The sequence below is a fragment of the Mobula birostris genome, chromosome 6 (genome assembly GCF_030028105.1).
Source record: "Mobula birostris isolate sMobBir1 chromosome 6, sMobBir1.hap1, whole genome shotgun sequence".
Taxonomy (NCBI): Eukaryota; Metazoa; Chordata; class Chondrichthyes; order Myliobatiformes; family Myliobatidae; genus Mobula; species Mobula birostris.
Window position 1 is genome coordinate 86,302,552 of NC_092375.1, and position 27,701 is coordinate 86,330,252.

A 27,701-nucleotide genomic window follows, 5' to 3' on the forward strand; every position below is an offset into this window, starting at 1 on the left:
TTTCACCGGAATGCCAGTGGCGGTGTGGTGAGGCGGTGATGCTGGAGATCATGTTGCCCCCACCCCCACCCCCAGTCTCCACTTGGCATAAGGCAAGACGAATTGCGTTCGACTGCAAACTGCTGCAACAGTCATGGACTCAGGGACTTGGAGTATGTATTTTTTGTGTGACTATTTTACTGCTGTCTTATATGTGTTACATGTGCCTTGAGCTATGTTTGACTGTTAGTACGGTGTTTACACTTCAGCCCCAGAGTAATGCTGTTTTGATTGGCTGTATTCATGGGTATTCGTGTATGGTTGAATGACAATTAAACCTTAATTTGAACATGAAATAATGAGAATTTTAGAATCTAGGCTGTCTGTTAATACAGAGCACCTGCTTTCAGCCATTAAGAGTGGCTGCAGTCACCATGCTAGACAGGATGGGGCTGAGCCCTGAAGCTCAGCATGGAGTAACAGAACCATTTGCCCCATCTTGTTCAGTACCAGTCTTCGCAGGCAGCTTTTTCACACCAAGCCACTGTGGAAACATGAGAGGAGTGGGGATAGCAGCAGAGAAGGCAGGATTTCACACCAAGTTCCCAACACAATGTTGTCAGTAACACAACTATTATATATTGCACATAGTGACCACCTTCAGTGCTGATTTCATTAGTGCCCTCTTTCCTGAAAATACATCTTGAACACCAAGCTAGGTACCAGTGAAAATGGTTGTTTTTCTTTATCTTACTTTATGTAATTCTTAGCAATTGGTGACATTTAACTAAATTTTAGAATAATCAATCTATTTGAAGTTAACTAAAAGGCCACCAGACATCAGGCTCCACTGCCTGAGGCCAAATTTACTGCACAAAGCCACTTCATTTCAATGGATCTGTCCTGGTGGATGCAACGGCCCACACACACCATCCAGAATACATTGCAGCCTGAGCTGCACACCTCAGTACTGACAGTCACAAAATCCACATCTTCAGAAGAAGCAAGGAAGAGCAAGTTCATATAGCCTCGATATTCTTACAGAATTTGGTTTCAAAAAGGGTAAACTAGCAGACTGCAACAAAGTCTTTTGAAGCCTTTAAAGGGCTCCTACAAAAAAGAACAAAGCAAAATAATGAGAATCTATTGCATTCCTCAATTTATCCCTGGAACTTTTCAGAGCTAATCCCAGTTTATTTCTTGATATTTAATCTGTTAATGGAATAATCCATAAAATGAAGCAAAAAGGGGGGCATTCTACCTTAACGAAAATGTCCGAACAAAGTAACTTAATATAGTGCAAAATATAGAGCTTAAATAAATCACTTCCATAAGCATGCTTAATTTTAATAAAATGATACATAATGAGAAAGAGCAGACAGCATAACTTTTCTGATCTTTATGTTAACACAAGAGATTCTACAGACGTTGGAAATCTTGAGCAACTCACACAAAATGTTAGAGGATCTCAGCAGGTCAGGCAGCACCTATGGAGGGAATAAAAGGTCGATGTTTTGGGCTGAGACCCTTCATCAAGACTGGAAAGTAGGGGTGAGAAGCTAGGGGAGACGGGAAGAAGTAAAAACTGGCAGGTGATAAGTGAGATCAGGTGAAGGGGAGGGGAGATGAAGGAATCTAATAGGAGAGGACAGTGGACCACAGAAGAAAAGAAAGGTGGTGTGGAACCAGATGGGCAGGTGAGGGGAAGAGAAGGGGAAAGAGGGGAACCTGAATGGGAAATGGTAAAAGAGAGTTGAAGGAAGGGGGTAGTGATTACTCAAAGGTAGAGAAATTGATGTTGATACCATCAGGTTGGAGACTACCTAAACGGAATATGAAGTGTTAGTCCTCCATCTGAGTTTGGCCTAATCATGGCCATAGAGGAGGCCATTTTCTGACAATTCAGAATAGGAATGGGAGGTTGAATTAAAATGGAAAACACAAGATTCTCCTTTTTGTGGCTGACAGAGTGAAGTTGCTTGAAGGAGTGGTCCTCCAATCTGCGTCGTGTCTCACCAATGTAGAAGAAGCTGTACAGAAAGCACCAGAAAAAACAGATGATCCCAACAACTCACAGATGAAGTGTCGCTTCACCTGGACAGACTGTTTGGTGAGGGAGAAGGTGTGGAGCAGATGTAGCATTTGTCATGCTTGCAGGGATATGTGCCACGAGGGAGATCACTGAGGAGGGACAAGTGGGCAAGGGAGTCACTTCGAAAATGTTCCCTATCAGGGGCAGAACATGTGTTTGGTGGTGGGATTCTGTTGGAGATGACAAAGGTTATGGAGAATGATGTGCTGGATACGGAGGATCATTGGATGGTAAATAAGGACCATCCTGTTGTGATGGCAGGAGGATGGGATAAAGGAAGAAGTATGGAAAATAGAGGAGATACGGGTGAAAGTATCATTGACAATGGTGGTAAGGAATACCCATTCTTTGAAAAAAAGAGAACAGCTCCGGTGTTCTAGGATGGAAAGCTTCATTCTGAGAACAGATGTGCTGGAGATTGAGGAACTGAGATAAAGGAATAAAATTTTTACAAGTGATACGGTGGGAAGAGAGAGTTAAGATAGCTCTAAGAGTCGGTAAGTTTGTAAAAGATCTTTGTAAATGTTCTATCTCCAGAGATGATAAAACAGTGATTGAGAAAGGGGAGAGAGGAGTCAGAGACTGACAAAGTAAATTTGAGGGTAGGATGGAAGTTGGAAGCAAAGCTGATGAAATTGACAAGCTCAGCATGGGTGCAGGAAGTAGCATCTATGCAGTAATCAATGTAGAGGTGAAAGAATGGGGAACGTAACTAGAGTAGGCTTGAAACACGGACTGCTCTATGTAACTGACAAAAAGGCAGGCATAACTAGAGCCCATAACTACACCTTTGGTTTGGAGAATGTGGGAGGAGCTGAAAGAGAAATTGTTTAGATGGCAAATAAAAAGACAGGTATAGCTTCTCCACCACATTACTGGATCAGAGACAAAGACAGTACAAGCTGCAACTCATATTATACAACTTGAAAATTCCAAATATCCTCACCGTGTTCTTGGGGTCATTTTTGTGGGGGACAGCAATCCGTCAGTTTTATATGGACTCTTCAGTGGAGAGACATAAATGTTGTTTCCACCAGGTACACGCAATGGAGAGGTTGGAAAACCAAATGAACTTCGAGGAACATGAGGAATTGGGGAGAGCGTTGGTGGCTGTTCGAAAGAGACAGTTTTAAAAAAGTGGCCAAAATAAATTAGAACATGAAACACAGGAAGCAACAATTTGGAGACCTGTAATGACTCAGTCCCATTCATTCCTTTATCCACAAGTCTGTACTGTCTCACAAGACTATATTACCCACAAGGCATAATGTCTTTCTCATCAACAATGTACATGAAGGTAGATGGTGTGAAATCTATGTATGTCAATATAATACATATAAAAATAACATTAAAAGTCATTCTTAAATGGTCATCTAAAATCTGTTGTATTATACTTAACAGCTTTGATGTACATCTAAAATAAAAACAGTAACGACTAGAAATTGTTAGATCCAATAGCATCTGTGAAAAAGCAGAAAAAGTTGACGTTTCAATACGATAACCTAACATTTATCATTTTCTGATGAAGCATCAAACGATATGAAATGTCAGTTACGTTTCATTATCCTTGGATGTCTGAGCTGATGAATATCTTCATCATTTTCTGGTTTTATTATGGATTTCAGATATCTGCAGCATTTTCCGTTCTATGTCCAACTATCGATCTCAAATAAAATATTACCCCAGTCAGTACAAACTGCAAATGTTTTCTGATAATGTCATTTCATTCACTTAAAAATATCAGTAAAGCATTGAAAATGGTTAATTTCTCAGCTGATACAATCTGTATATTTTGTGTAAAATAATACAGTAGAGTTAATTGTGCATAGGCCTGAAAATGTTAACTCTTATTTCTCCCTTCATAGACACTGCTAGCCTGATGAATATTTCTAGCATTTTCTGTTGTTAAAGTATAATATAGTTACTTACACGGGTTGAAGCATATTGTAAAATATTGGTTTTCAGCCTCTGTATGAACACCAGGTTGTAGAAGCCTATGATGGAATCATACTGCCCTTCTTTGATCAACACATGTTTGAAGGTCTAAAGAAGAAAATGATTTTAAAAACTTTTACCTCAGAGAAAGAGCTTAACTAAAAGTGTAACCTTTCAAATGTGTCAGTATAATCTGCAAGGCTAAATACTTGAGGTTAGACTAAGATGTTTCCTGAAAGAAAGAAATTGTTTTGAAACAAGAATCCAATAAAAGACTAAAGGTGGCTTAGAATGCTAGCTATTCTAGTTCTGCATTTCTATGCTGTGGTCAGGCTAAGCTAATAAAAATGTGCTGAGTCAATCTAGCTATTTGCAACTCATTCCACAGAGAGTAAATTTTGCACTGACCTCGAACCAGAATCAGATACGTTAATGCATTTTCACTTTTTCTTCAGAAAGAACAAATGACCATGACTTTCAGTCAATGCACAATATCATAGAAAGTAATAGAGGAGCAATTCTTTTTTGGTTACTAAGTGTGCTCAACATATCACCAGTTGCTGGTTGTTTTCACTTCTGCACATATTTGATCCAATGAAGAAAAAGGTAGCTAAAAAGAAACGGCAACCGAAAACCTGCAACTGATAACCTTGCACACACTTAGCATGAGAAGCAAGTTATTTTCTCTCCTGATGTGTCTCAAGTGTTAAACCACCAAACAGATTAAAAGATTAGGTGCAAAGATAGATAGATAGATTTCAGCAGAGTAATCCATATAAATTTTGAAAACTATGGGTAGATATTTGAGTTTTTCTTCTAACATCTTAGAGAGTGAGGCCATAGGTTCAGAGGTAAGTGCAGGAATTGATTTCTCATGTCCCTGGAAGTGGAATAACATGCATTTTTAGAATCGTAAATACAGGAGTGAAGAGGATATTCTGGTGATAATTAATGGACGGGTTTTTAAAAACTCAGAAATACCTCTTTCAGAATTTCTAAATCAGCTGAAGCTCATAGGAACCGTGGAAAGTTTATGCCTCTAGTGGACACCATTCAGCTTCTATGGACTGGATAACTATTATTGAATTGTGTTCTGAATGATCTTCCCACCTTTGTGTTCTAGATCTTTAGTCCTTCAGGTCAAGTTTGCTCACATACACTTCTGTTTAAATACAGTAAGGATTACTGTTTCTAGAAACTGTTCAAACAATGGGTTCCAGACACACCCATCATTACTCATCCCAAGTTTCTTATTATCCTCCAATCTTTCTACCAACTACTTTAATCTATGCGTTCCTCTCGCTTATCAGTTGAAAAGGGGTGAGAGCAGGAACGGGGCGACTTACAAGAGCCAGGCAAGTACTGGAACAAACACAAATATGACTTTCTTGAATTGCAGCTTAGACTGTTTTGGAGGCAAAGGAGACAAAAGGACAGTTGGTTACCTCTTGATTTGTGTTTGGCAAGTCCTTATAAGCAGTAACAATAGTCTTGAACCTAAGGTCTATGTTCTTCACCTTGCAAATGGCATACATGGAACACATCATTATCTGTTAAAACACAATTATGTTAATTATTATACAGAGCACAATTTGTTGGTAAGAAGCTCCAAATAAACTTAAAATACCCATTTTTCATCATTTCCCTCCCTAAAGTCTGAAATAATATATTGGACTTGCCATGATCCAGCGCCACAACTCAGAGTAAATGCATTAACTTGCATATATGTCATTAATTTGTAAAGACATTATATAAACAAGTGGGAGTGGGGTAGTGGTGTTTTGGGGACACTTTCCTCCTCAATTATGGTTTAATGAATGTGTACAATGTCCCTAACTTGCCTTCCAAATGTGTTAATTCTCCTGCATACCCATGTTTGACTGCACGATATCTTAAAATAGACAGAAATATTTATATTTAGAAAGTGTGTCAAGTCAATGAGGTTTAAAGAAATATCAATGCCAGTGCCTATAAATTTACGCCCTTACACTAACACCTTACAGAAATTACATTGTTTTGGTGCAACATTGTAGGGGACACCAAACATATTGATATAGATGGCCACTTGTTTTAACATAACGAAATCAGAAAAAATATTCTTTTTACCTTATAATGGCGGCATTGATTTTGCTCAAAGTTTGGAAGTCAGGACTGAGCAGTCCTCAAAGTTGGATGAATCTTAATCAAAGCTAATGATTAAAATGATAGATAATAGTGTGTGGAAGTGTCAATCAATAATCTACCTGGAGCAATTGTTCTTAATTATTTTTTTCTCCATTCTAGCTATAATACCAGCCAGCTGTGCTCATCGGGCCTCAAAATCCCCAGCAAGCAGTGGGAAGTGAGGATTGCTACTTAGGATTTCAGAAGAGAATTTTTAGCAATGCTGGAAATGCTAGATTCCCATTAAGGAGCAGGATCTTCTTTACCTTGGTGATCCAATCCCCTCCAGATGGCCTAGAATTTTTTCATCCCTCAAGACTCTTGTTACTTCCCACTCACAGTCTCTGCCCTTCTACTTCAGGAATCTGTCACAGCCAGATTGAGGAAGCCTTCTTATTGGTAAAGATAGTTTTTTAGCAAAACATCTACCTCGGAAAGAAGAGGAAGGATCACTATTAGGAGAAAGTGCCAGTTAGCTTGATCTTAATGTGAAGTCACATTTTGAAAGCATCAATGTGTTGAAGATAACTTGGGTTAGCATATGAGCTACAAGGATCAAAAAGCTGCTTGTTCAATTTCTAGTAGTGTTCTGTTAGTCAATCTTAACCAGGCCTTAGTAGAAGCCCCAAAAGAGACCCAATTATTCAGTTACTGAAAAAGAAAATTATGTGGGATTTTTAATCCTGATCACCAAACAAGCTGGAAGGAATAGGTTTGACAATGGGGTAGTAGTTGAATAACCCTTCATATCATGGCCAACTACTACAGCAATTTTAAAGTGGACCATAAGGGCTCTCCTTAGTTTTCCTTTTTTGAGAAAATAGTGATTTTCAGTGATCTTCACATAAAAATGGGCTGTAATTTGAAATTTAGAATACTGGTGGTAGAAGATCAATAATAAACCAATTCCAAATCATGCCTCACTCCAAGAGACACGGAATCAATGCCCCCAACACCACAAGTTCCATCAATAGCACAGTACCTGATCTAAATGTCTGTCTTTCATAAGTTCATGCTCATTTGCTAATGCGTGCTGAAACAATGTCCATATAATAGCTTCCAGTTGAGGGTGCTCTGATGGTAGGTGGAGATGATTGCAAAGCATATTCAATCGTAGATATGCCAGTCGGTACACTAAACAGATAATATGCCAAGAAACAAAAATATTGAATTAGAGCTCAATAATTTGTTTCATCAGATGTCATTTTTAATGTTGCCATAATACATTCATACAGTTCTAGCATTCTACAAGTAACCTTGTTGAAAATGTTTCGATGCTCAATTCAGCAAAACAGTTGTAAATTATTCTTGTGTGGAGTGGAAGTTGGCTGCATGGCATTTCTTTCATCATGCAGTAATCTCTGAACACCAGTTATCACATGGATTTCATAAAGTGAGATCTTGATCCAGTCACAGGCAGCACCTGGAATGGCCAGAGACCAGAATCCAGTGGATGGATATTATTGCTTGCCCACTGGTGAGTGTCCAGTTCTTTACTCTTAACCAGTCCCTCAGGACTGAGGTAACCTGATTCCACTCTGTTTTTGTGCTGGCTGTTGTAGTTATTTTTCTAAAGACAGGTAATTAACTGCATTTGAATTCTATAGCTGCCATATTAAGGTTTGGACTTGGGTCTGGTGACTACCAGCTAAAGCATTTGGACTACCAATGCATCATCCATGTACTCAAATATATTATCAGGTAGCGGCTTGTGTAACTGTACAGGAATGGTTCAGCTAAAGGCATGGCTTGTTACGGAGTTCAGGTCATTAGTGCCACTCTTGGGGTACTGTCAAGTCCCAAAACCTTCTCTGTATTCAGCATTTTTCAGCTGTTTCATGATATCACATGGAGCTTACTGCTACTGATAGTTTAAATCCAGTTCCTGCCTCTTTTTGGAATTCTCCATCTGATGTAAAATGTGCAGTTTGTATTTCCCCACAAACTTACAAGCCATTTAGTACAGTAAACAAAATGCACTGATTAGTCAGCCTGTGTTACAGATGGACATGAAAACAAAGCTCATTCCTATTAATGACGACTGCTGTTAATGCTGAACCTGTGCTACAATGCACAAGCAGATCCAAAATTGCAAGGAGTAATGAAGGATAAAAAAAAAATCAACTTCAGATACAAGATAAGTAGCATGCTAAAACTTTAAAAACTGGAGGTAACTTTAGAAACTCTGGGCTACCATGACATAATACTATTAAGCCACTACTATCAAAATAATAATTTTCATGAGCATGTTTTGTACTGAGTGAATGTGTGGCTAGGCCTAGCTATAAATTCACCGATGATACAAATGTTGTCAGCACAATCTCAGATGGTGACAAGGAAGCGTACAGGATTAAAATAGATCGGCTGGCTGAGTGGTGTCGCAACAACAACTTTTCACTCTGTGTCAGTAAGACCAAAGAATTGATTGTCAATTTCAGGAAGGGGAAGTCGGGAGAACACACCAGTCCTCATTGCAGGGTCAGCAGTGGAAAGGGTGAACAGTTTCAAGTTCCAGGGTGTCAACATCTCTGGAAGTCTATGCTGGGCCCAACATGTTGATGCAATTAAGAAGTAGGCACGCCAGCAGCTATGTTTCATTAGGAGTTGAGGAGAAATGGTATGTCACCAAAGAATCTCGCAAATTTCTACAGATGGTGGAGGCAGATACGATAAGGTCTTTTAAGAGACACTTGGATAGGTACATGGAGCTTAGAAAAATAGGGGGCTATGGGTAACCCTAGTAATTTCTAAGGTAGGGACAAGTTTGGCACAACTTTGTGGGCCGAAGGGCCTGTATTGTGCTGTGGGTTTTCTATATTCCGTGGAAAGCATTTTAACTAATCACATCACTGTCTGGTATGCGGGCACAGGATTGGAAAAAGCTGCAGGAGGTTGTTAGCTCAGCTCCTGGGCACTAGCCACCCCACCATCATAGAAATCTTCAAAAGGTGATGCCTCAAAAAAGCAGCAGCTATTATTAAGGACCCCCACCAACCCACTGTATGCCTTCTTCTCACTGCTACATCAGGGAGGAGGTACAAGAGCCTGAAGACACACACTCAACAGTTAGGAACAGCTTCTTCCCCTTTGCCATCAGATTTCTGAATAGCACACGAATCCATGAACAATACCTCATTATTTTTCCTCTCCTTTTGCGCTACCTATTTACTGTTGTTACACATTTCTTATCGTAACTTATAGCAATTTTTGTGTATTGCACTGTACTGCTGCTGCAAAACAAAAAAATTCATGACATTTGACAGTGATAATAAACTGGATTCTGAAAAGCTATAACAATATCAAACTATTTAAACAAACAAGTACATCACAGAAAAAAAACTTTCTCATTACCATCTTCTCAGACTCTTAGGAATGGGTAATAAATGAGATGCATCCTTAGCTTCTGTATCAGAGCACCAAAGTAGCCAGTCTATTTACGAATATTTTGGCTAATTTGTTTCTCCTTTCTTAACATTACCAACAAATCCATCATTAAAAGCCTAAGAAAAATATTTGTACAAAGTTTACCTTTTTTGTAAAAAAGAGAGAGTGAGGTAGATTTCTGAGACTTCTGCTGAGGTTGGGACTGGGACTGAGATTGCACAGACGATGATGTCTCAGTTTTTGTGTGTTGTGTGGGAACTGTGTGCACTGTGCCAGACACTTTCTTCCATGGTGATCTGACAGGGGAAAGGTAACTGTGGACAAAAAAAAAAATTCTGGAGATGACTAGGCAACTCAAGTAAAGGAACAAATAGATCCATGTCAACAACAGTTTAGATTAGTGAGTCTACAACCTCAACTACAAAGCTCTCGCTATAAACATAAGCAAACAGCAACTCCTCTCTATTAATGCTTACAGATCTGCAGCAGTGTGGCTGTGCTGGAGAGGTTGTTTCAGCGTACTGGTAGGTTCGAGCTGATCCGGTTGATCTTCTTGTTCTTTTTGTTGCTTGAGGATGTCAAACAAAGGTGAATTCTGAAAGTGACAAAAAAAGTGTATTGGAAAAATCTAAACAAATCTGTAAGTTTTTCCAAAATTGCTTTTCATATTGTATTACACAGAATGGGCAATAAAGGGAAAGGTAGGATTTGACTTGATGAGCCTTTTATATATATAAAAAAACAGTATCACAACTGGATTGAGTCAAATAACAGCAAAATATTCTATGATTCTTCAACAGTATAAATCCACCCACTTCCCTGTCACTGAAGCTAACATGTTCCCTTTTTTCTGACTTGCTTAATTATTCATCTGCAGATCAATCGCAATCAGAAAACTAACACAGAAAAAGTACTAATCTTTCAATATATTGTACTGAAAAAAGCAGTCAATTGTATATCTATTCCTAATTAAGGATAGGAAGTTCTCAAACCTTTGCCTACAAATTCTGTGTTTTCCTTATATTTATAGAAATAAATCAAAAGAATGGAAAGATGCAAAAACTAAGAGAAAAAGGGAAAGTACCATGCATGGGCAAAAGGAAAAAATATAAAATTCAAGGATAATGACACACATTGATACAGCCATCCCCAGAGCAGAGGTAAACTCTGCTCAGCTGCTTGTGATATAGTACAGAAGCCATAAGTAAGGGGACAATACGGAAAGTGACCATTCAAACTTATTATACTTGACTGCATTTTGAAAAGAGATATCTCCTGATATTTCCAAACAGCTCTATACAAACACTTTCTGTGAAAGAGTTAAAGAAACACTTTTAACTTACAGAATGATTATAAACATAACAGAACTTTATACAGGCATTTCCCAGGAGAGATGAACAACATTTAAAAGTGAGATATTTGGCCAAAGCGTAGCTGGTATTGCTGTGTTTGCCATCCATATTCATCCCATGTGCAGACTTATCCATGAGGTTTGTTGCAGAAGAGTACTTTGACAGATATGTTAACTAGCACAGCCAAGTAATATCAGGAATTCTGCAATTGACTAGCAGTGAGTTTTACAGTGTGGAATACTCTGCTATGGGATAGGAGTGGTGGTGGGAGGAAGGATTGGTATGCAGAATACTAGAGGTCAGCTTTCCAACGTGACAATGACCCATTTATTCTTGACTTCTGGTTTCGATCAATTCAAGTATAAAGCAATTCTAAAAGATTCTATGGATGTGCAAAAACAAAATGATTAGGAAAGATTCATATAGGCCCTGTGTAGACTGAGACAGGCAGAATTCATATTGGATAATAAGGAAGTGGCAAGGAAGTTAAACCAATATTTTCTCACTTTCCCAGAATGAGAATTAGCATTTCACGAGAGAAAGTAATAGGGCTGAAAGTCAATAAATCTCCTGGACCTAATGATATGCATCATAAGATTTTAAGGATGTGTTATGGAAATCCGGCTATCAATTTCCAAAGTTCCTTTGAATCCAAGGTTGCCCCACAGATAGGACATTGACAGTAAATACAATCACAATACGTTTTTTAAAAAAGGAAGAAGGTAAACAGAATTTTTTTCCTTTACATTCTTTCAGTGGATATGGGCTTGCAGGTTGGTTGACTCATCATTTAATTGCTTCTCCTCATTAACCTGAAGAAGGTGGCGATGAGCTGCCTTCTTGAGACATTGGTTTACTCATCATGCTGTTAGAGAGTAAGTGCCAGGATTTACACTCAGTGACAGTGAAAGGCTATCAGGTTTTTGAGTCTATAACTATCAGGATGCATTAGTGAAAAGGGAATTGGTAGCTCTGGTGTCTTTGGACAATTAGACTGCATTCAATAAGATGCCATCGAGAGATTATTAAACAAAATTGGAGCGCGTGCAATTCAGACTAAAAACTGGCATGAATTAAGGATTGGATAGTAGACAGGAAACAGCATTGAATCAGATTCAGAATCAAGTTCATTGTCACTGACATAAGTTGTAAAATTGTTGTCTTTTTGGCCACAGCACAGTACAGGCATGATAAATTACCATAAGTTACAATAAAAATAAATAAAAAGAGCAAAGTAGCGTTTGCGAGTTCAAGAATCATTCAGAAATTTGATGGCAGAGGGGAAAAGTCAGGCAGCACAGAAAGAGGCCTTTCCATTTACTGAGTCTGCACCATTCATCAACACTCATTCAACCCACATTTTCATCAACTTCCTCTAGTTTCTACTCTCATCTACACATCTGAGACAATTTATAGTAGCCAATTGACCTACCAACCTGCACATCTTTGCAATGTGACTGGATACTGTAGCACCTTAAGGAAATTCAGTTTGGGTAAAATTGTAAATTCTGCGGCACAGCACTCTAGGTCTGAATTAAAACTGGGTTTCAAAGCACTATGGCAGCAGCTTTAATAACCAGGCCAGTACTTAAAAGTAGGACTAAAAGGATTAATTTCAGATTGGGAAGATACAAAGCTGGCTGCCAACATGGATGCAGGGGACTTCTTGGAGGGCAAATGAAAGCACAAGATGGAATGTAAATGGGAAATTGTGAATTAGAAAAAACTAAGGCATCAGCCATTCAAGATTGAGAAAAAATTTCTTCACCCTGAGCCCAGTGGATCTTTAGAGTTCTCTGAGACAAAGTTTTAGGTATTAAAGGAATCAAGGGATACAAGGTTAAAGTGCCACTGAGAAGAAAGATCAGAAGTGGTCTTAGTCAATGGAAGAGCAAGTGTGAGAGTCTAACGATCCATTTCTCCTAAGTAGCAAAAAAAACCAAGCAGTCCAAAATTCTGACCCAACAGAGATGGAAGTATTGCAGAGAAAGTCATCACAGACCTTGTCAAAGCAGTCTCTAGTATGGATTGTGTGTGGTTTAGGAGAACAATTAGAGTCCATTTGCCAGAACAGAGAAGTTATACATGCGCATTTTATGAATCAGTGAAATTTTCTGGGGCTTCAGCTGATGCGTAGACTTTGAGCACCCATAGGACTGATCTTTTTGTTTTACTGTTCTGGGTCATGGTACTGATACAATTGTAGTAAATCTGTAATGGCCAACGATGGTTTTGCCAACCAGACTACAGTATCTGCAGATACACTTCATATAGTATTTCCAGAATGGAGAAATTCCACCAAGTGGGGTCTGACCAGGGTTCTATACAGCTGTAACATTACCTCATGGCTCATGCACTCAATCCCATGATTGATGAAGGCCAATGCACCGTATGCCTTCTTAAGCACTGAGTCAACCTGCGCAGCAGCTTTGAGTGTCCTATGGACTCGGACCCCAAGATCCCTCTGATTCTCCACACTGCCAAGAGTCTTACCATTAATACTATATTCTGCCATCATATTTGACCTACCAAAATGAACCACTTCACACTTATCTGGGTTGAACTCCATCTGCCACTTCTCAGCCCAGTTCTGCATACGATCAATGTCCCACTGTAACCTCTGACAACTCTCCACACTATCCATAACACCTCCAACCTCTGTGTTATCAGCAAATTTACGAACACATCCCTCTACTTCCTCATCCAGGTTACTTATAAAAATCACAAAGAGAAGAGGTCTCAGAACAGATCCCTGAGGCAAACCACTAGTTACCAACCTCCATGCAGGATATGATCCATCTATAATCACTCTTTGCTTTCTTTGGGCAAGCAAATTCTAGATCCAAAAGCAGGGTCCCCTTTCTCAATAAGACTTGCATGGGGTACCTTATCAAATGCCTTGCTGAAATCCATATACACTATATTTACTGCTCTACCTTCATCAACGTGTTTAGTCACATTCTCAAAAAATTCAATCAGGTTAGTAAGGCATGACCTGTCTTTGAGAAAGCTACGCTGACTATTCCTAATCATATTATGCCTCTACAAATGTTCGTAAATCCTGCCTCTCAGGATCTTCTCCATCAACTCATCAACCACTGAAGTTATGAACTAAATTCATAAAACATTCTGTAAATTAAAGTGAGAAGAGATTATGTTTACAGATTCAGACAAACAAGCTTTGAAAATTCAGGTTTTTTCAATAGATTGATTTGAAAACATCTTGTTCCTTATCTGGCCAGAAAACAAAATTAATATTCATATGGTATCAGGTATTGGTGAGGTGTGATGGAGAGACACACATTTATATTTCTTTAAAGCATTTCAGTTGGTATAACAGGGCAACTTTAAAATCAGTAAGTTATTTCAAAATAGACTCATGCTGCTACCGACTCTTCAAAACTGATGAAAAAGTCAAATGTACTTTCTAAACGGAAAAGTAAAAGTCACAACTTCCTTCATTTTAGGGAAACCATTACTGACATGTTGGATGGCAACAATTTGTACAGAAACAAAATGGTTAACATTCTAGCATTCTTTTTCCATTTATGTAACTAAGAATGTCTGGTTCTATTAAAATTAACACGTTTCACATGAATGGTTAATCTGACCTTTCTCCTATAAAAGTTCTATTCTATACATCCCCAAGTCCATAAATCCTTCCTAAAATGTGGTGTTAAGAGCTGGAAACCATATTCTAGCTGTGGCCTAACAAAAGGTAATACAATGGTTCCTCATATACCTCTCAGACACTGACATAAACCTGGAAGTAGGCTGGAGAAACAATTATTCTTGTGTACATTTTAAAATTTACAAATACCATCCTAATTATAAAGGTTCAAAGGTACATTTATTATCAAAGTATACAATTCTGAACTTCTTCAATACTCCAGGTAGCCATGAAACCAAGAAAGAAAAGCAGAACGATCGTCAACCCCCAAATCTCACCTCCCCGCAAAAAAAAGAGCAAAAACGGAACAGGCACATCAACCCCCTAATCCAAGAATGCACAAAAGAAAAATGAGAAGATCAGGTGAAAAAATACAGAATATAAAAATTACAAGACTGAAAAAAAAGTCTATATTTACAAGACTGAAAAAAAGTCAACATCGAAAACGCAGAAAAAACCTGGGCACACTCTCCAGGTGCAGCAGCAGGCTCCCCTCTCTCAGGTACTGAGCAACCAATCAAAACAAAGGAGCCCACGCTCACCTTCTCCCTCATCACTTCAATTGGTAAAGGGTGAAATGGAGCCAAATATCAGCTTGCAGAGCCCGCTACAAGTTTCGCGCATGTTGCCTCTGCCGCCCGGAATCCTCTTGGAGACTGCAGAGCGCAGGAACAACCAAACGATCTCCAAATTTTCACACTCGCCTTGATGTTTCAATCGGTCTTGTCACTTTAATTGGAACAATGGAAGCTATAATTGGCAAAATGGGGTCAAACATTGGCTTGCCATGAAGTTCACTCACGCTGTCTATGCCTCCCGGAATTTTCTCCGTGATTGCAGAGCACTGAAGCAGCCAAACAATCTCCAAACAGCAAAACACAAGCTCTAACCATTCCAGAATCACATTCAAGATGAGAAACAAATGTAAAAGATATAAAAGAAGTGAAAAAAAACTTGTTTCATGATCTATCCAGAAGATGTCGACCAAAGGAGCATTGTATGCAAGCGCCATCTTATAAAAACTGCAAGATTAATATAATACATACTTCTAATATTTCTAATCTTCCAACTGCATTAATTAATTAAGAAATCTACATAATTCCCTTGAACTTTTTCAGTAATTTTAAAGTGATGGAAACAATTTTGTTAATTTTATATTTGAAAACCTCTTGTTATCTAATTGCACATATGAAGTATTTCATAAAGCAACCGGAATAAACTTTGCTCAGCTAATGAAATAATAACTATAAGTAAACAGTGTGAATTAAATGATATTGTCTACCTTTTCTAACCTTACAAGTAATGGAATAAAGTGCGAGGTAACCAGAAATCCTCTGCAATTAGGAGAGTTTGCGAGTGATTCCTTGCAGTCATGTCTAATCTAGTAGGCACATTGATCTACATACAAAAACATATTTTTGTGAAGTCTGACTTGCAACACCCAACTCATTCACAACAGCATTTTCTTGAGGTACAGTATTGTGTAATTCATTCAAGTTTTGGCAAGAACTACATGTAGTCAGATATGACTACTGCTCCCTTGGGCAACTTCCCATATCCCACTCTTACAATGTTAGGTTTATCCTAAATTTATCTGCTGACATCCTGACCCAATAACACTGTTGTTGTACCCTACTTGGGCTCCTGATAAATTAATATCTTCATTTTAAAACTCTTACCTCTCACTACCTCTAAAGTCTGCTCTGATCTTCCAAGATCCATGTCTGTGTATCCTGAATTCACATTACTGTTGTTAATATAGGTTGTTGTAGCAATGATTTTACACACACCATGAAGAGTTAGAGAAAGATCTACAATTGCTAATAAATGGGTGACAATGGAGTACCATAGAGCTATGCCAATATTAACAATTTCCCATATGAAAATTGTAGCTTATATTCCTTTTCTACAACCACCTCACCCACCACCTTCTTATTTTGGCTCCTTCCCCTTTCCTTTCCAGTCCTGATGTCAAGTCAAGTTGTTTATTGTCCTTTAGCTATATACAAGTAGTGCGTACTGTCAAACGAGACAATGATTCTCCAAACCAGGGTGTAAAGCACTAGAAATACACATAACAGACAATAACTTATGGAAGTAAGGATGAAATCTACAGATGGTTCATACATAAATAAACAAGCTAAAATGCATAAATTAAATTTTGTAAGGTACAGAACAGATTAACCAGTAACACTTTGAATGAGAAGAGGCAGGGAGTTCAGAAGTCTAATGGTTTGAGGTAAGAAACTGTTTCCCATCCTGACTGTTCTTGTTTTTATGTATTGGATCTCCTGCCTGATGGTAGAAAGTCAAAAAGGATGCTGGACAGATGGGTAGGATCCTTAATACTACCAAGAGCCCTACGTAGGCAGTGCCCTTGACAAATACCCCGATGGATGGTAGGGAGCCACCTATGAACTGCCCAGCCATTCTCACAATCCTTTGTAAGGACTTCCGGACTGAAGCTCGGCTGCTCCAATACCAGATGGAGATGCAACTAGTCAGGATGCTCTCAATGAGCCTCAGCTCAAAACACCGACTGTTTGTTCCTTTCCATGGATGCTGTCTGACCTGCTGAGTTCCTCCAGCGTCTTGTACACGGTTAATCTGGATTCCCAGCATCTGCAGAATCTTTCTCTCTCTGCGGAGAAATTTCTTTAGCTAAAAGGTGGAGAATTTGTTGCCACATGCAGCTGTGGAGGCCAGATCATTGGGTGTATTTAAGGCAGAGATTGATAGGTTCTTGATTGGACATGGCATCAAAGGTTACAGGGAGAAGGCCGGGAACTGGGGTTGAGGAAGAGAGAAAAAAAAATCAGCCTTGATTGAACGGCAGAGCAGACTCGATGGGCCAGATGGCCTAATTCTGCTCCTATGTCTTATGGTCTATTTTCAAAATAGTGTGCAGGGTATAAATCACTTTGACATTTGATCCCGCTTTAACGTGGCTGATTAGACTATGATCTAAACTATACTGCATATTCCTGTCTATAGAAACCTTTCATCCTCAAGAACCTTTCTCCTGTTGCCTTGAAAATGGTCAAGGATTCTGCTTCTACCACCTTTGAGGAAGTGCGTTCCAAACACTAATAACCACTAGAGAAAAAAAAATGTTGTTCTACCATGGTTTTAAGCAAGTACCTGCTTAGTTCAAAACAGTGGTCCTGAGTTGTATGTTCTCCCACAATAAAATATTCTCTTTACACCAATCTTGTCAAGGCTCCTCCATATCTCATATGTTTTAGTTAAGTCGCCTCTCATTCTTTAAAACATCAGGAGGACAAATGTAGCCAGATATTGGTCCAGTAGACCTTGGGGTGTATGGGGTGGCCAGGGAGGATAGCACCTCCAGTGAAGGAGCTCACTGTGTCCATTCACGGCAGCTTACTCACCTTTGGTCCCCACCAGACACTCGGCTCTCACCTGTGGCTCCAAGTAGCTGTTTGCGTGCGACAATGGCCACACCTCAGTACACTGCTTCGACGGGTGGGCTAAACCAGGTGAGGGTAGCCGGGGGCCTCATACCCCAGTGAGATAGGAGCATTCTTGTCCCAGCATGCAAAGTCAATCCCGGAGAACTGGGCAGATGAGATCTACAGTGAGATCCAATGACCAGGAAGGTGGTTCTGCAATGCTTCGTTGAGAATGAAGGACATGACAAGGCACAAAAGGAGTGAAGTTATGATGGCACTAAATGGAGACTCCTCTGCTTGCACCTTCTATTTCTATCTTTGATATCTCTTTTTTTCTTTTTCAAGGTTCTTTTGTAGACCCTGACCTGGAGTTATACTCTGACTTCAGCTGTTTGAGGAAATGGGACCCGCTTTCAGGGCCTCACGACCGACCACTTTATGATATATTGCTTTACTCTCTGTATACACATGACTGTGCGGCTAGGCATAGTTCAAATACCATCTATAAATTTGCTGATGATACAACCATTGTTGGTAGAATCTCAGGTGGTGACAAGAGGGCGTACAGGAGTGAGATATGCCAACTAGTGGAATGCTGTTGCAGCAACAACCTGGCACTCAACGTCAGTAAGTTGAAAGAGCTGATTGTGGACTTCAGGAAGGGTAAGACGAAGGAGCCCATATCAATCCTCATAGAGGGATCAGAAGTGGAGAGAGTGAGCAGCTTCAAGTTCCTGGGGTCAAGATCTCTGAGGATCTAACCTGGTCCCAACAGTAGTTATAGAGAAAGCAAGACAGCGGCTATACTTCATTAGGAGTTTGAAGAGATTTGGCATGTCAACAAATACACTCAAAAACTTCTATAGTTGTACCGTGGACAGCATTCTGACAGGCTGCATCACTGTCTGGTATGGAAGGGCTACTGTACAGGACCGAAAGAAGCTGCAGAAGGTTGTAAATCTAGTCAGCTCCATCTTGGGCACTAGCCTGCAAAGTACCCATGACATCTTTAGGGAACTGAGTCTCAGAAAGGCAGCGTCCATTATTAAAGACCTCCAGCACCCAGGGCATGCCCTTTTCTCACTGTTACCATCAGGTAGGAGATACAGAAGCCTGAAGGTACACACTCAGCGATTCAGGAACAGCTTCTTCCCCTCTGCCATTCAATTCCTAAATGGACATTGAATCTTTGGACACTACCTCACTGCTTTTTTTAAATATACAGTATTTCTGTTTTTGCACATTTTTTAACATCTATTCGATATACATAATTGATTTACTTGTTTTTTTTTTCCTCTGCTAGATTATGTATGGCATTGAACTGCTGCTGCTAAGTTAACAAATTTCACGTCACATGCCGGTGATAATAAACCTGATTCTGATTCTGATATCCCAAGGAGGCAACCTGGAAGACTAGCCTGCCTTCAGGGTGCCAGATTTTCATGGTTCTAGAGATGTGCTGATTCTGGGCCGGTGCCCCTAACTGAAGAGTCACAGGAGAACACGGAACATTGGGAGCAGCGGGTTAGCTGCCATGGGTTGTGTGTCCAAGGGGCCGACTCTCTAGTCACTGAGCTCAGAAAAAGCAATGCAACAGGCTTTTAACATCGTAAATCAGTGAGTTCTTTGTTATGTCTCCCCGCTCGCTGTAAAACAGGGACACCTCTTTTTCCCTTATGAGGAAGTGAGAGAGCCTGTGGTATGTCGAATTACCGGGCGAATGAGTAGTCTTTGAGGTATTGCAAGTCTGTGTCTTTATTGAAGCTTGCTGCATGCTTGAGTGCTCGGTAGAAGGTGCTGATGCTTTTTTGCTGGTGGGAGGGGAGGCCGTTGCCTTGCTGCTACTTTTGCATGGGAGGGGGAGCCGGGGGGGGGGGGGCTTTGGGGTTCTAATGTTCATTCTTTGGGGCATTCCTTTGTTTTTGTGGATGTCTGTGAAGAAAAGGAATTTCAGGATGTATATTGTATACATTTCTCTGACATTAAATGTATCTTTGAAAACTATTGAGAAGACGTCATGGCCATTCTCTGCAACCAAGGAAGACCCCATTTTTGTGATGCTTGTTCATTCCACTGGACTTGGACTTCTGAGGTCAAGAGAGTGGAAATGCCCCAGTGCAATGCTTTTCCACTTTAAAAACTCTCCTGCGCAGGCTTCCCATCATCGTCAGACATGACGGACAAGCACCAAATGTTTTCTGAACTACCTTTAATCCACTTACATCCTTCCTTAAATAAGAAACTAATACCATCACCAATGCCCACATAACAGAAGTATGGTATCTCAATTTTATATGCAATTGCTCATGATATTCTCAGTTATTTGGTATCCCTGTATATCTCTGCCTTCTGTGGGTCATCACTAGGATATTCAAATACATCTGTATCGCAGAGTTCTGCAATCTCTCACCATTTAAATAATATCCTATCTTTAATTAATAATAACTAATTAATATGCTATCTTTGTGTCATCGGCAAATGTGGCAATCATACCTCTGGTTATTTCCGCCAAATCATTTATATAAATTGTTAAAAGTTGAAGACCCACATTACATATTACATTTTGTCAACCAGAGGAAGGCTCTTTTATGCCTCTCTGTGTCCTGTTTTTTTAAAAATCCACATCAGTTTATTACCTCTCAAACTAGGAGATTTTAATTTTTGCAAGCACCTTTGGTGCAACCAGTTCCAGAAATCCAAATTATTTTAAACTCACAAGTTTTTAAATTCCTACGAACAAATCAGATTTTCAAGCTGGATTTAAGACCAAAAAAGTTCAAGAGCAAACTGATGTTCAGAAAAGAAAAATCACACCATATGATGAAAACATACAAAAGCATTTTTGCTGTTCAAATTACAACTCTTTTATCCCTCAGCCTTTTGATTACCTGATGACAGGATCTCTTCTAGCCAAAGCAACTCACTTGTCAATTTACTGAAAGCCAGTATCAGATGTTTATGATGGCTTTAGACATAGACATAGCAGTTAAGGGACATTCTAATAACTTCCAGCATACATATTTTTGGAAGTGACCTCTGTCAAAATGATGAATTCCCATTTAGACAACTGCTGCCTGTGCATATATTGGGAATTAATATTTATTTTACACATTGTAAAACAAAAGCTAAAATTTCTCAAACTGGAACTCTGGTGTCTTTTAAGAAGTATGTTCAGGGGAGGCAGGGGGGGGGATAATGCAAGGAACAGCAAGCCAATCATTTCCGTTTTTACGGTGCAGATTGAAGAGAATTAATTTCAAGTTTAAAATGCTTGCTGCAACACTAAGCAATTTACATTTGAAAAGTCCTTTGTTCAATTCCAACTTTGTCCTAGGTCAGCTGATTTCCAAGAAGTGTACTGAATTGTCTCAATAGCTAAACAATCCTGAGCCTAGAAAGAAGGGGGCAGGGAGAAAAGCAACAGTGATACTTAGTCCCACAAACAGGAGAAAATCTGCAGATGCTGAAAATCCAAAGCAACACACAGAAAATGCTGGAGGAGCTCGGCAGGCCAGGCTGCATCTATGGAAAAGAGTAAACAGTCGATGTTTCAGGCTGAGACCCTTCATCAGGACTGAAAAGGACGAGAAGTCAGAGTAAGAAGGTGTGGGAGGGGAGTAAGTGACAGGTGACAGATGAAACCGGGATGGGGGAGGTGGTGAAGTAAAGAGCTGGGAAGTTGATTGGTGGAAGGGATAAATTGCTGGAGAAGGAAGAATCTGATAGGAGAGGGTAGAAGCAGGAGAAGCACCGGGGGTGGGCTGGTAAGGAGATAAGGTGAGAGAGGGAAACAGGAATGGAGAATAGTGGGGGGGGGGGGTGGCAATTACTGGAAGTCTGAGAAATCAATGTTCACACCATCAAATTGGAGGCTACCCAGACAGATTACAAGGTGTTGCTCCACCAACCTGAATGTGGTCTCATCACGGCAGTAGAGGAGGCCATGGGCAGACATGTCAGAATGGGAATGGGTAGATACTAGGAGATCCCACTTTTTCCGGAGGGCAGAGCACAAGTGCTTGGCGAAGTGGTCTCCCAATCTACATCGGGTCTCACCGATATATAGGAGGCCACACTGGGAGCACCAGATACAGTAGGTGACCCCAACAGACTCACAGGTGAAGTGTCGTCTCAGCTGGAAGGACTGTTTGAGGCCCTGAAAGGTAGTGAAGGAGGAGGTGTAGCACTTGTTCCGCTTGCAAGGATAAATTCTAGGATTAAGATAAGTGGGGAGGGACGAATGGACAAGAGAGTCACACAGAGAGTGATCCCTGTTGGGGGGGGGGAGATGGGGAATACATACAAAATGCTGGAGGAACTCCAAAGTCAGGCAGCAAGATGTCGTCTGACTTGCTGAGTTCCACTGGCATTTTGTGTGTGTTGCTCAAGTTTTCCAGTGATACATAGCGTCTGAAATGGAAGAACAGACTTGCTATGGTTGAATAGCAGCACAGGTTTGAGGAGACAATGGCCTACAAATACCTGGTCTCATATCCTAGAGTCTAATGTTTTCTACAGCCGTGCACAAGAGGATCAAGTTAATTACTGTGCCCCAATGTCAAAAAGCCTATAACTGTCTAACCTCCCATGGTCTTTCTGTTTTTCATGGCTATCTGGAGAAGACAAATATCAGAGTTGTATTGTATATGCATACTATGAACCTTTCATATCAGTCAACATAATTCAAATATATAAAGCGAACAAGTGCAAAAATTAAATCATGTTGAATTTTATTAATCTCAATATCCAACTGCTTTAAAATAGTTATTAGAAGATAGAACAGTACAGCACTGGACCGGTATAGCATTCATCCAAAATGTTGTGCCGATCTTGATGCCAACGTATGCTAAATATCCATCTCTAGTATGGTGTATCATCCACATCCCCTCATTCCTTTTGTATTCATGTGTGTATCTAAAAGCCTCTTAAGCTCCACCAAACTTTATTTCCACTATTACCATGGTAGGTCAATCCTGGCACCTACTACTTCTGCATAAAAATCTTGCCCCTCACAATGCCTTTATACTTCCTCCAAAACCTTAAAAGCTCATCCACTGGGTTTGACTTTACTACCCTGAGGAAAAGACTCTGACTAGCTTTCCTTTCTATGCCTTTCATAGTTAAAAAAAACCCTTCATCATATATCCTCTTAGCCTCTGATGATCTAGGGAGAAAAGCCCAAGTTTATCCAACCTTTCTTTGTACTTATTGCTTTAAGTGATACAAGAAAAGTAACTGTCTGACATCATTCAATATGATAGATCTTCCCCAGAAGTAATTCGAAGATATAAAATGAATATGCTGTCTTTAACTATCTGAATATCCAACAGTTCCAAGATGCCAAGTTCACCTACCCTAAACAATCAAGAAAGGAGTTCTACGCAAAAATGTGGTGGGGCAACATACTTATAGCATTTCTTCTTTCCAACTTTCAACAATAGCAGTAACTGGTTTTATTTTCAATTTTAGATTTATTAGCCCATTGTTGGCAAATGATGCCAAGAACTGAAAGGAGACAGTTTTGTGACTTACAATTTAGATTTCACCTTTTGCACAGCAACAGCTAAAAATTCCAAACCAGTTACAATAAAGTTCTGTAAAAAAGATCAAACGGCAGAAGTAACATTAATATTTTAGATTCGATATTTTATCAAGAGCTGGAAGATGTTCAAGCATATCAACAAAATTGTTTTAAAAAAAAGGAAAATGGGGTGGGGGAAAATACTCCAATCAGATATCAAATAGTAAGATGTGAAACAGAAGCAACAGAAATTTTCAACTAATAAAAATATTGAAATTGAATGATCAGTGAATAGCCAAGTATATGGAAAAAAATGAAGGAACATATAATCATTCTTCTCCATCCCAGCCCAGTTTTTTTTATTATTCTAATCAAATTTTTACGACACTTTCCTTCTCCAATTCAGAGGATACTGCTTCTTTGCTCATTGTATGCATTGTGTTTTCACTTTTGTTTTCAGAACCTTGGTGGTACTAGGTCAAGACAATCATGTGGTGATTTGCTTCTGGGTGGTCCTTACAATCAGCCATGATGAAATGGTAGAGCAGACCTGATGGGCCAAATGGCCTAACTCTGCTCCTATATCATACGGTCTTACAAATCTCTCCCTGCTACAGCAAGAACCACCCTGCCATTAAACCTGGAGCAATACAATAATTATTTAATACTGTAGAAACATTCTACTTAAAATTATACATCAAACATAAATCCATAGAGCCACAAATTAAGCCACAATTTCTACAAAGGTTAAGGCTGAACAGATATAATATAATATAATATAATATAATATTCTTCTGTAATCGGATGGACACATCTATTCAGCTGTGTTGTCATCAAAAGGTGTGATGCTACAGACTCATTTAGTTCTTTTTCCAAGAAAAAACTTAAAGGACACTAAATGTGAAAAACAATCTGAAACAAGTGTAGATTCTTACACAAAATCCAATATAGGGTGAATAAAAAGGAATAAAAAGGAAGTGCCGAAACAAGTACCAACAATAAAAATTAAAATTAACAAGAGAATGCCAATCGGCCCGTAATGCAGTGACAGATCTTTGAAAGCATGGTGCTGGCACGTTGGTTAAATTATTAGACAGTAATCCAGAGAAGAGCTCAACTCCCACCACAGGAGCCGCAGAATTTAAATCCAGTTAATGATGTAAAATTTTAAAAATACTAATCCTCAGTAAACCTTATCTGGCCTAGTTTGGGAAGGGAAATATACTATCCTTATGAGGTCTGGTTTATTAGTGTCATCCAGAGTCACAACTGTGTTTGAATCTGAGATGGTCCATCAAGCCTCTCAGTTTAAGGGATGTTGGGCTTGCTAGGATGCCTAGATCACAAGAAATTTAAAAAATGAAAAAGTTATTTAGACTTCCTTTCTTTATATGCAATTGCATTTTCCTTTTCTATTTTTCCAGCTTTCAGAAAATATTCTTGGATCTAGTTTCATAGAATAACTATTCAACATGCAAAAGAAAATCTAATTTCCAGCAGTTTTGTGATTACTATTTAAATGCCTTTAACAATAAGATGCCCAAAATAATTTGATCAAATGAATGTACTGATGAAACTAATAAAATATTAAATATAGATGAAGTGAAGGTCATGCCAGATATAAAAATAATTTACAATGAGGCCATACTCAGGTTGGAGAAGAAACACCTCATATTCCATCTGATAGCCTCCAAACTGATAGCATGAACATCTATTTCTCTAAATTCTAGTAAATTCTCACCCCCTCTGCCACTTTTTTCCATTTCCCTTACTGGTTGTCCATCTCATCTCATCCCTTCTCTTCTCCACACCTGCCTGTCCCCTCCCTCTGGTTCCTTTCCTCCTTCCCTTTCTCCCCTGATCTACTATCCACTACTATTAGATTCTTCATCTTCCCTATCTTCTAATTCAGGCTCCTGCATGCTTCCATTCTAGTCACGGTGCAAGGTCTCAGCCTGAAATGTCAACTGTTCATTCCCCCTGTAGATGCTGCCTGTCTTGCTGAGTTCTTCCAGCGTTTTGTGTGTGTTGCTCAAGATTTCCAGAATCTCTTGTGTTTACGATACCTGAAGTTGATTTGAAAGGACTGCAGCAGCAAAAGGACAACAATTGCTCATGTAACTTAAAATGTCTATCGAGAAATCCAAGGAATAATGTTAAAAAAAATTCCTTCAAGGACAAATACTGGACAGTTGGTCCACCTGTGGCTGATGGAAGAACTAAAGATACTGTTGTACCCAAGGAAGAGGCTTATAAGGAGGCAAGACACAGCAGGAGGTTTGCGGATTATATTTTAGAACTTCGCAAAAGAAGTCTAAGAAATTAATTTGAAAAAGTAAGAATGTATGCACAACAGTATACAGGCAAAAAAAAACAAACCTGACGGACATGTAAAAAGGAAAATTTTACATACAATATATGTAACGAGTCAGAAACAATTATATTTATAAACTGAAAATTTGAAGAAAATAAACACCATTAAATAAAAGATTAAAAGCCAATAAAAGTCCCAAGGATCTGATCATTAACAACCAGGAGTCCTTCCAGGATGTGGCTCATAAATGAGAAGACAATGCACATGGTGAATTTAAATCTTTCACAAAGTCTTCAGTAAGGTTCCACAGCTTGTCAACAAGGTCAGCAAGTCAAGAATAATAAACTAAAGTGGAAATGGTAAGAGTAAACAGATCGTACTCAGTTTGGGCAGGCTTTCATAGGTGAGACTGCCGATATCGATGCTTGGACTGAGGATATCTATGACTTATATTAACAGTTTGGCTGAGGACATCAATTGTCCTACTTCCAAGTTTGCTGTTAAACAAAACTAGGTGGCATTGTTGAACACAATGGTTGTAAAAGGTTTCAAGGAGATAGATAGAAGCTGAATGAATGAGCAAAAAAACATGATAGAGGCAACTGAAAGTTGGAAAATGTGAAGTTATCCACTTTAGTGCACAAAAATAAAAGGAAAATGTTTATTTTTAAATAGTGTAAAATTTGCAATTATATAGAACCTTGTTGAGACTCCACTCCTTGCCAATAAAAATTATAGTTAACATTCAAAGAGGCACTAAAAAATCACTAGACAGGTAAGGAAAACAGAGACACAAGAGACTGCAGATACTAAAATCCGGAAAAACAATTTGCCAGAGGAATTCAACAAGTTGAGGTGTGTGTGTGTGTGTGTGTGTGTGTGTGTGTGTGTGTGTGTGTGTCTGTGTCAAAATTTACAGCAATGTCGGTCAAAACTTGATGCATGGGTTTGTGGTTGCTTCAAAGAAACCAGGTTTGTTGTACGAGTTGAGAATTAGCAGACCAGGTCAGTATTCTTTAGAGTTCAAAGGAATGAGAAGACATTTCAACGAATCTTTTATAATTCTTACAGGAGCGGACAGATTGGATACGCGGGATTACTTCTCTGGCTAAGGAATTTAGAACCAGAGACACATGGCTACAGAGAGGCCTTTTAGGACTGCTGGAGAAAACTCACTGGGTTGAGTAGCAACCAAAATCATCCCTCAATTTGTCGTTTCTTTTGCTTGATAAATGTATCAATCTCTGTTTCGAGTGGACTCAATAACGGTCTTCACATCTCTTCTGTTGAAGAATTCGAAAGGTTCAATACTCTCTACATGGGGTGAAGAGAGAAAGGAATTGTCGCTGTTTTGGGTGGAGACTCTGAATCAGGACTGGGAACAGAGAGGAAAGATAGCCAATATCAAAGGGTGACAGAGGGAGTGGTGATATAGGCACTAGTAGGAATCAGCTGAGCTGAGGGGGGTGAAGGATGATCGGCAGTAGTTGTTGGGAAGGACAGCGGTGGGAAACAGAGGCATCTGTGTGCCAACATTTCCTTGTCTGCTTCCAAGGTCAGGCAGCTCTCAACTTCTGTGACCACCCCTCCCCCCCCCAACACCCTCCAGTCTTCTCACGTGTTCCCTTTCCCTTACTGTTCCTGTGACCCCCATCACCCATTTCTCTTGCCCTCCCCTGCTATTCCATCCAGCTACTGCTCACACACATCACTGACCAGATTTCTTCCTTATACATTTCCCCCTGCCCTTCACTTTTCCCTTAAATATCATTCTCTTTGCTTATAAGATTCCATCCCTGTACTCTATGTCCCATGCTGATCACCTTTTAGCCTATCTCCACTTTTCCCCTCCCTCCCCCAATCCTTTTTAGCCCCTCT

At 39.5% G+C, this 27,701-nt stretch overlaps 1 protein-coding gene across 2 annotated transcripts in view; it reads right to left on the reverse strand.

Annotated features, from left to right (window-relative positions):
- rb1 (retinoblastoma 1) overlaps positions 1 to 27,701 on the reverse strand; it is a 243,514-nt gene that overhangs the window by 22,905 nt on the left and 192,908 nt on the right. For both annotated transcript variants that reach the window (XM_072260793.1, XM_072260794.1), the window contains 6 exons: positions 10,030 to 10,148; positions 9,698 to 9,867; positions 7,152 to 7,303; positions 5,452 to 5,556; positions 4,001 to 4,114; positions 3,018 to 3,181 (listed from right to left, as the gene is read on the reverse strand). In XM_072260793.1, coding sequence (XP_072116894.1) covers positions 3,018 to 3,181; positions 4,001 to 4,114; positions 5,452 to 5,556; positions 7,152 to 7,303; positions 9,698 to 9,867; positions 10,030 to 10,148 — 824 coding nt within the window. The remainder of the gene's footprint in view (positions 1 to 3,017; positions 3,182 to 4,000; positions 4,115 to 5,451; positions 5,557 to 7,151; positions 7,304 to 9,697; positions 9,868 to 10,029; positions 10,149 to 27,701) is intronic.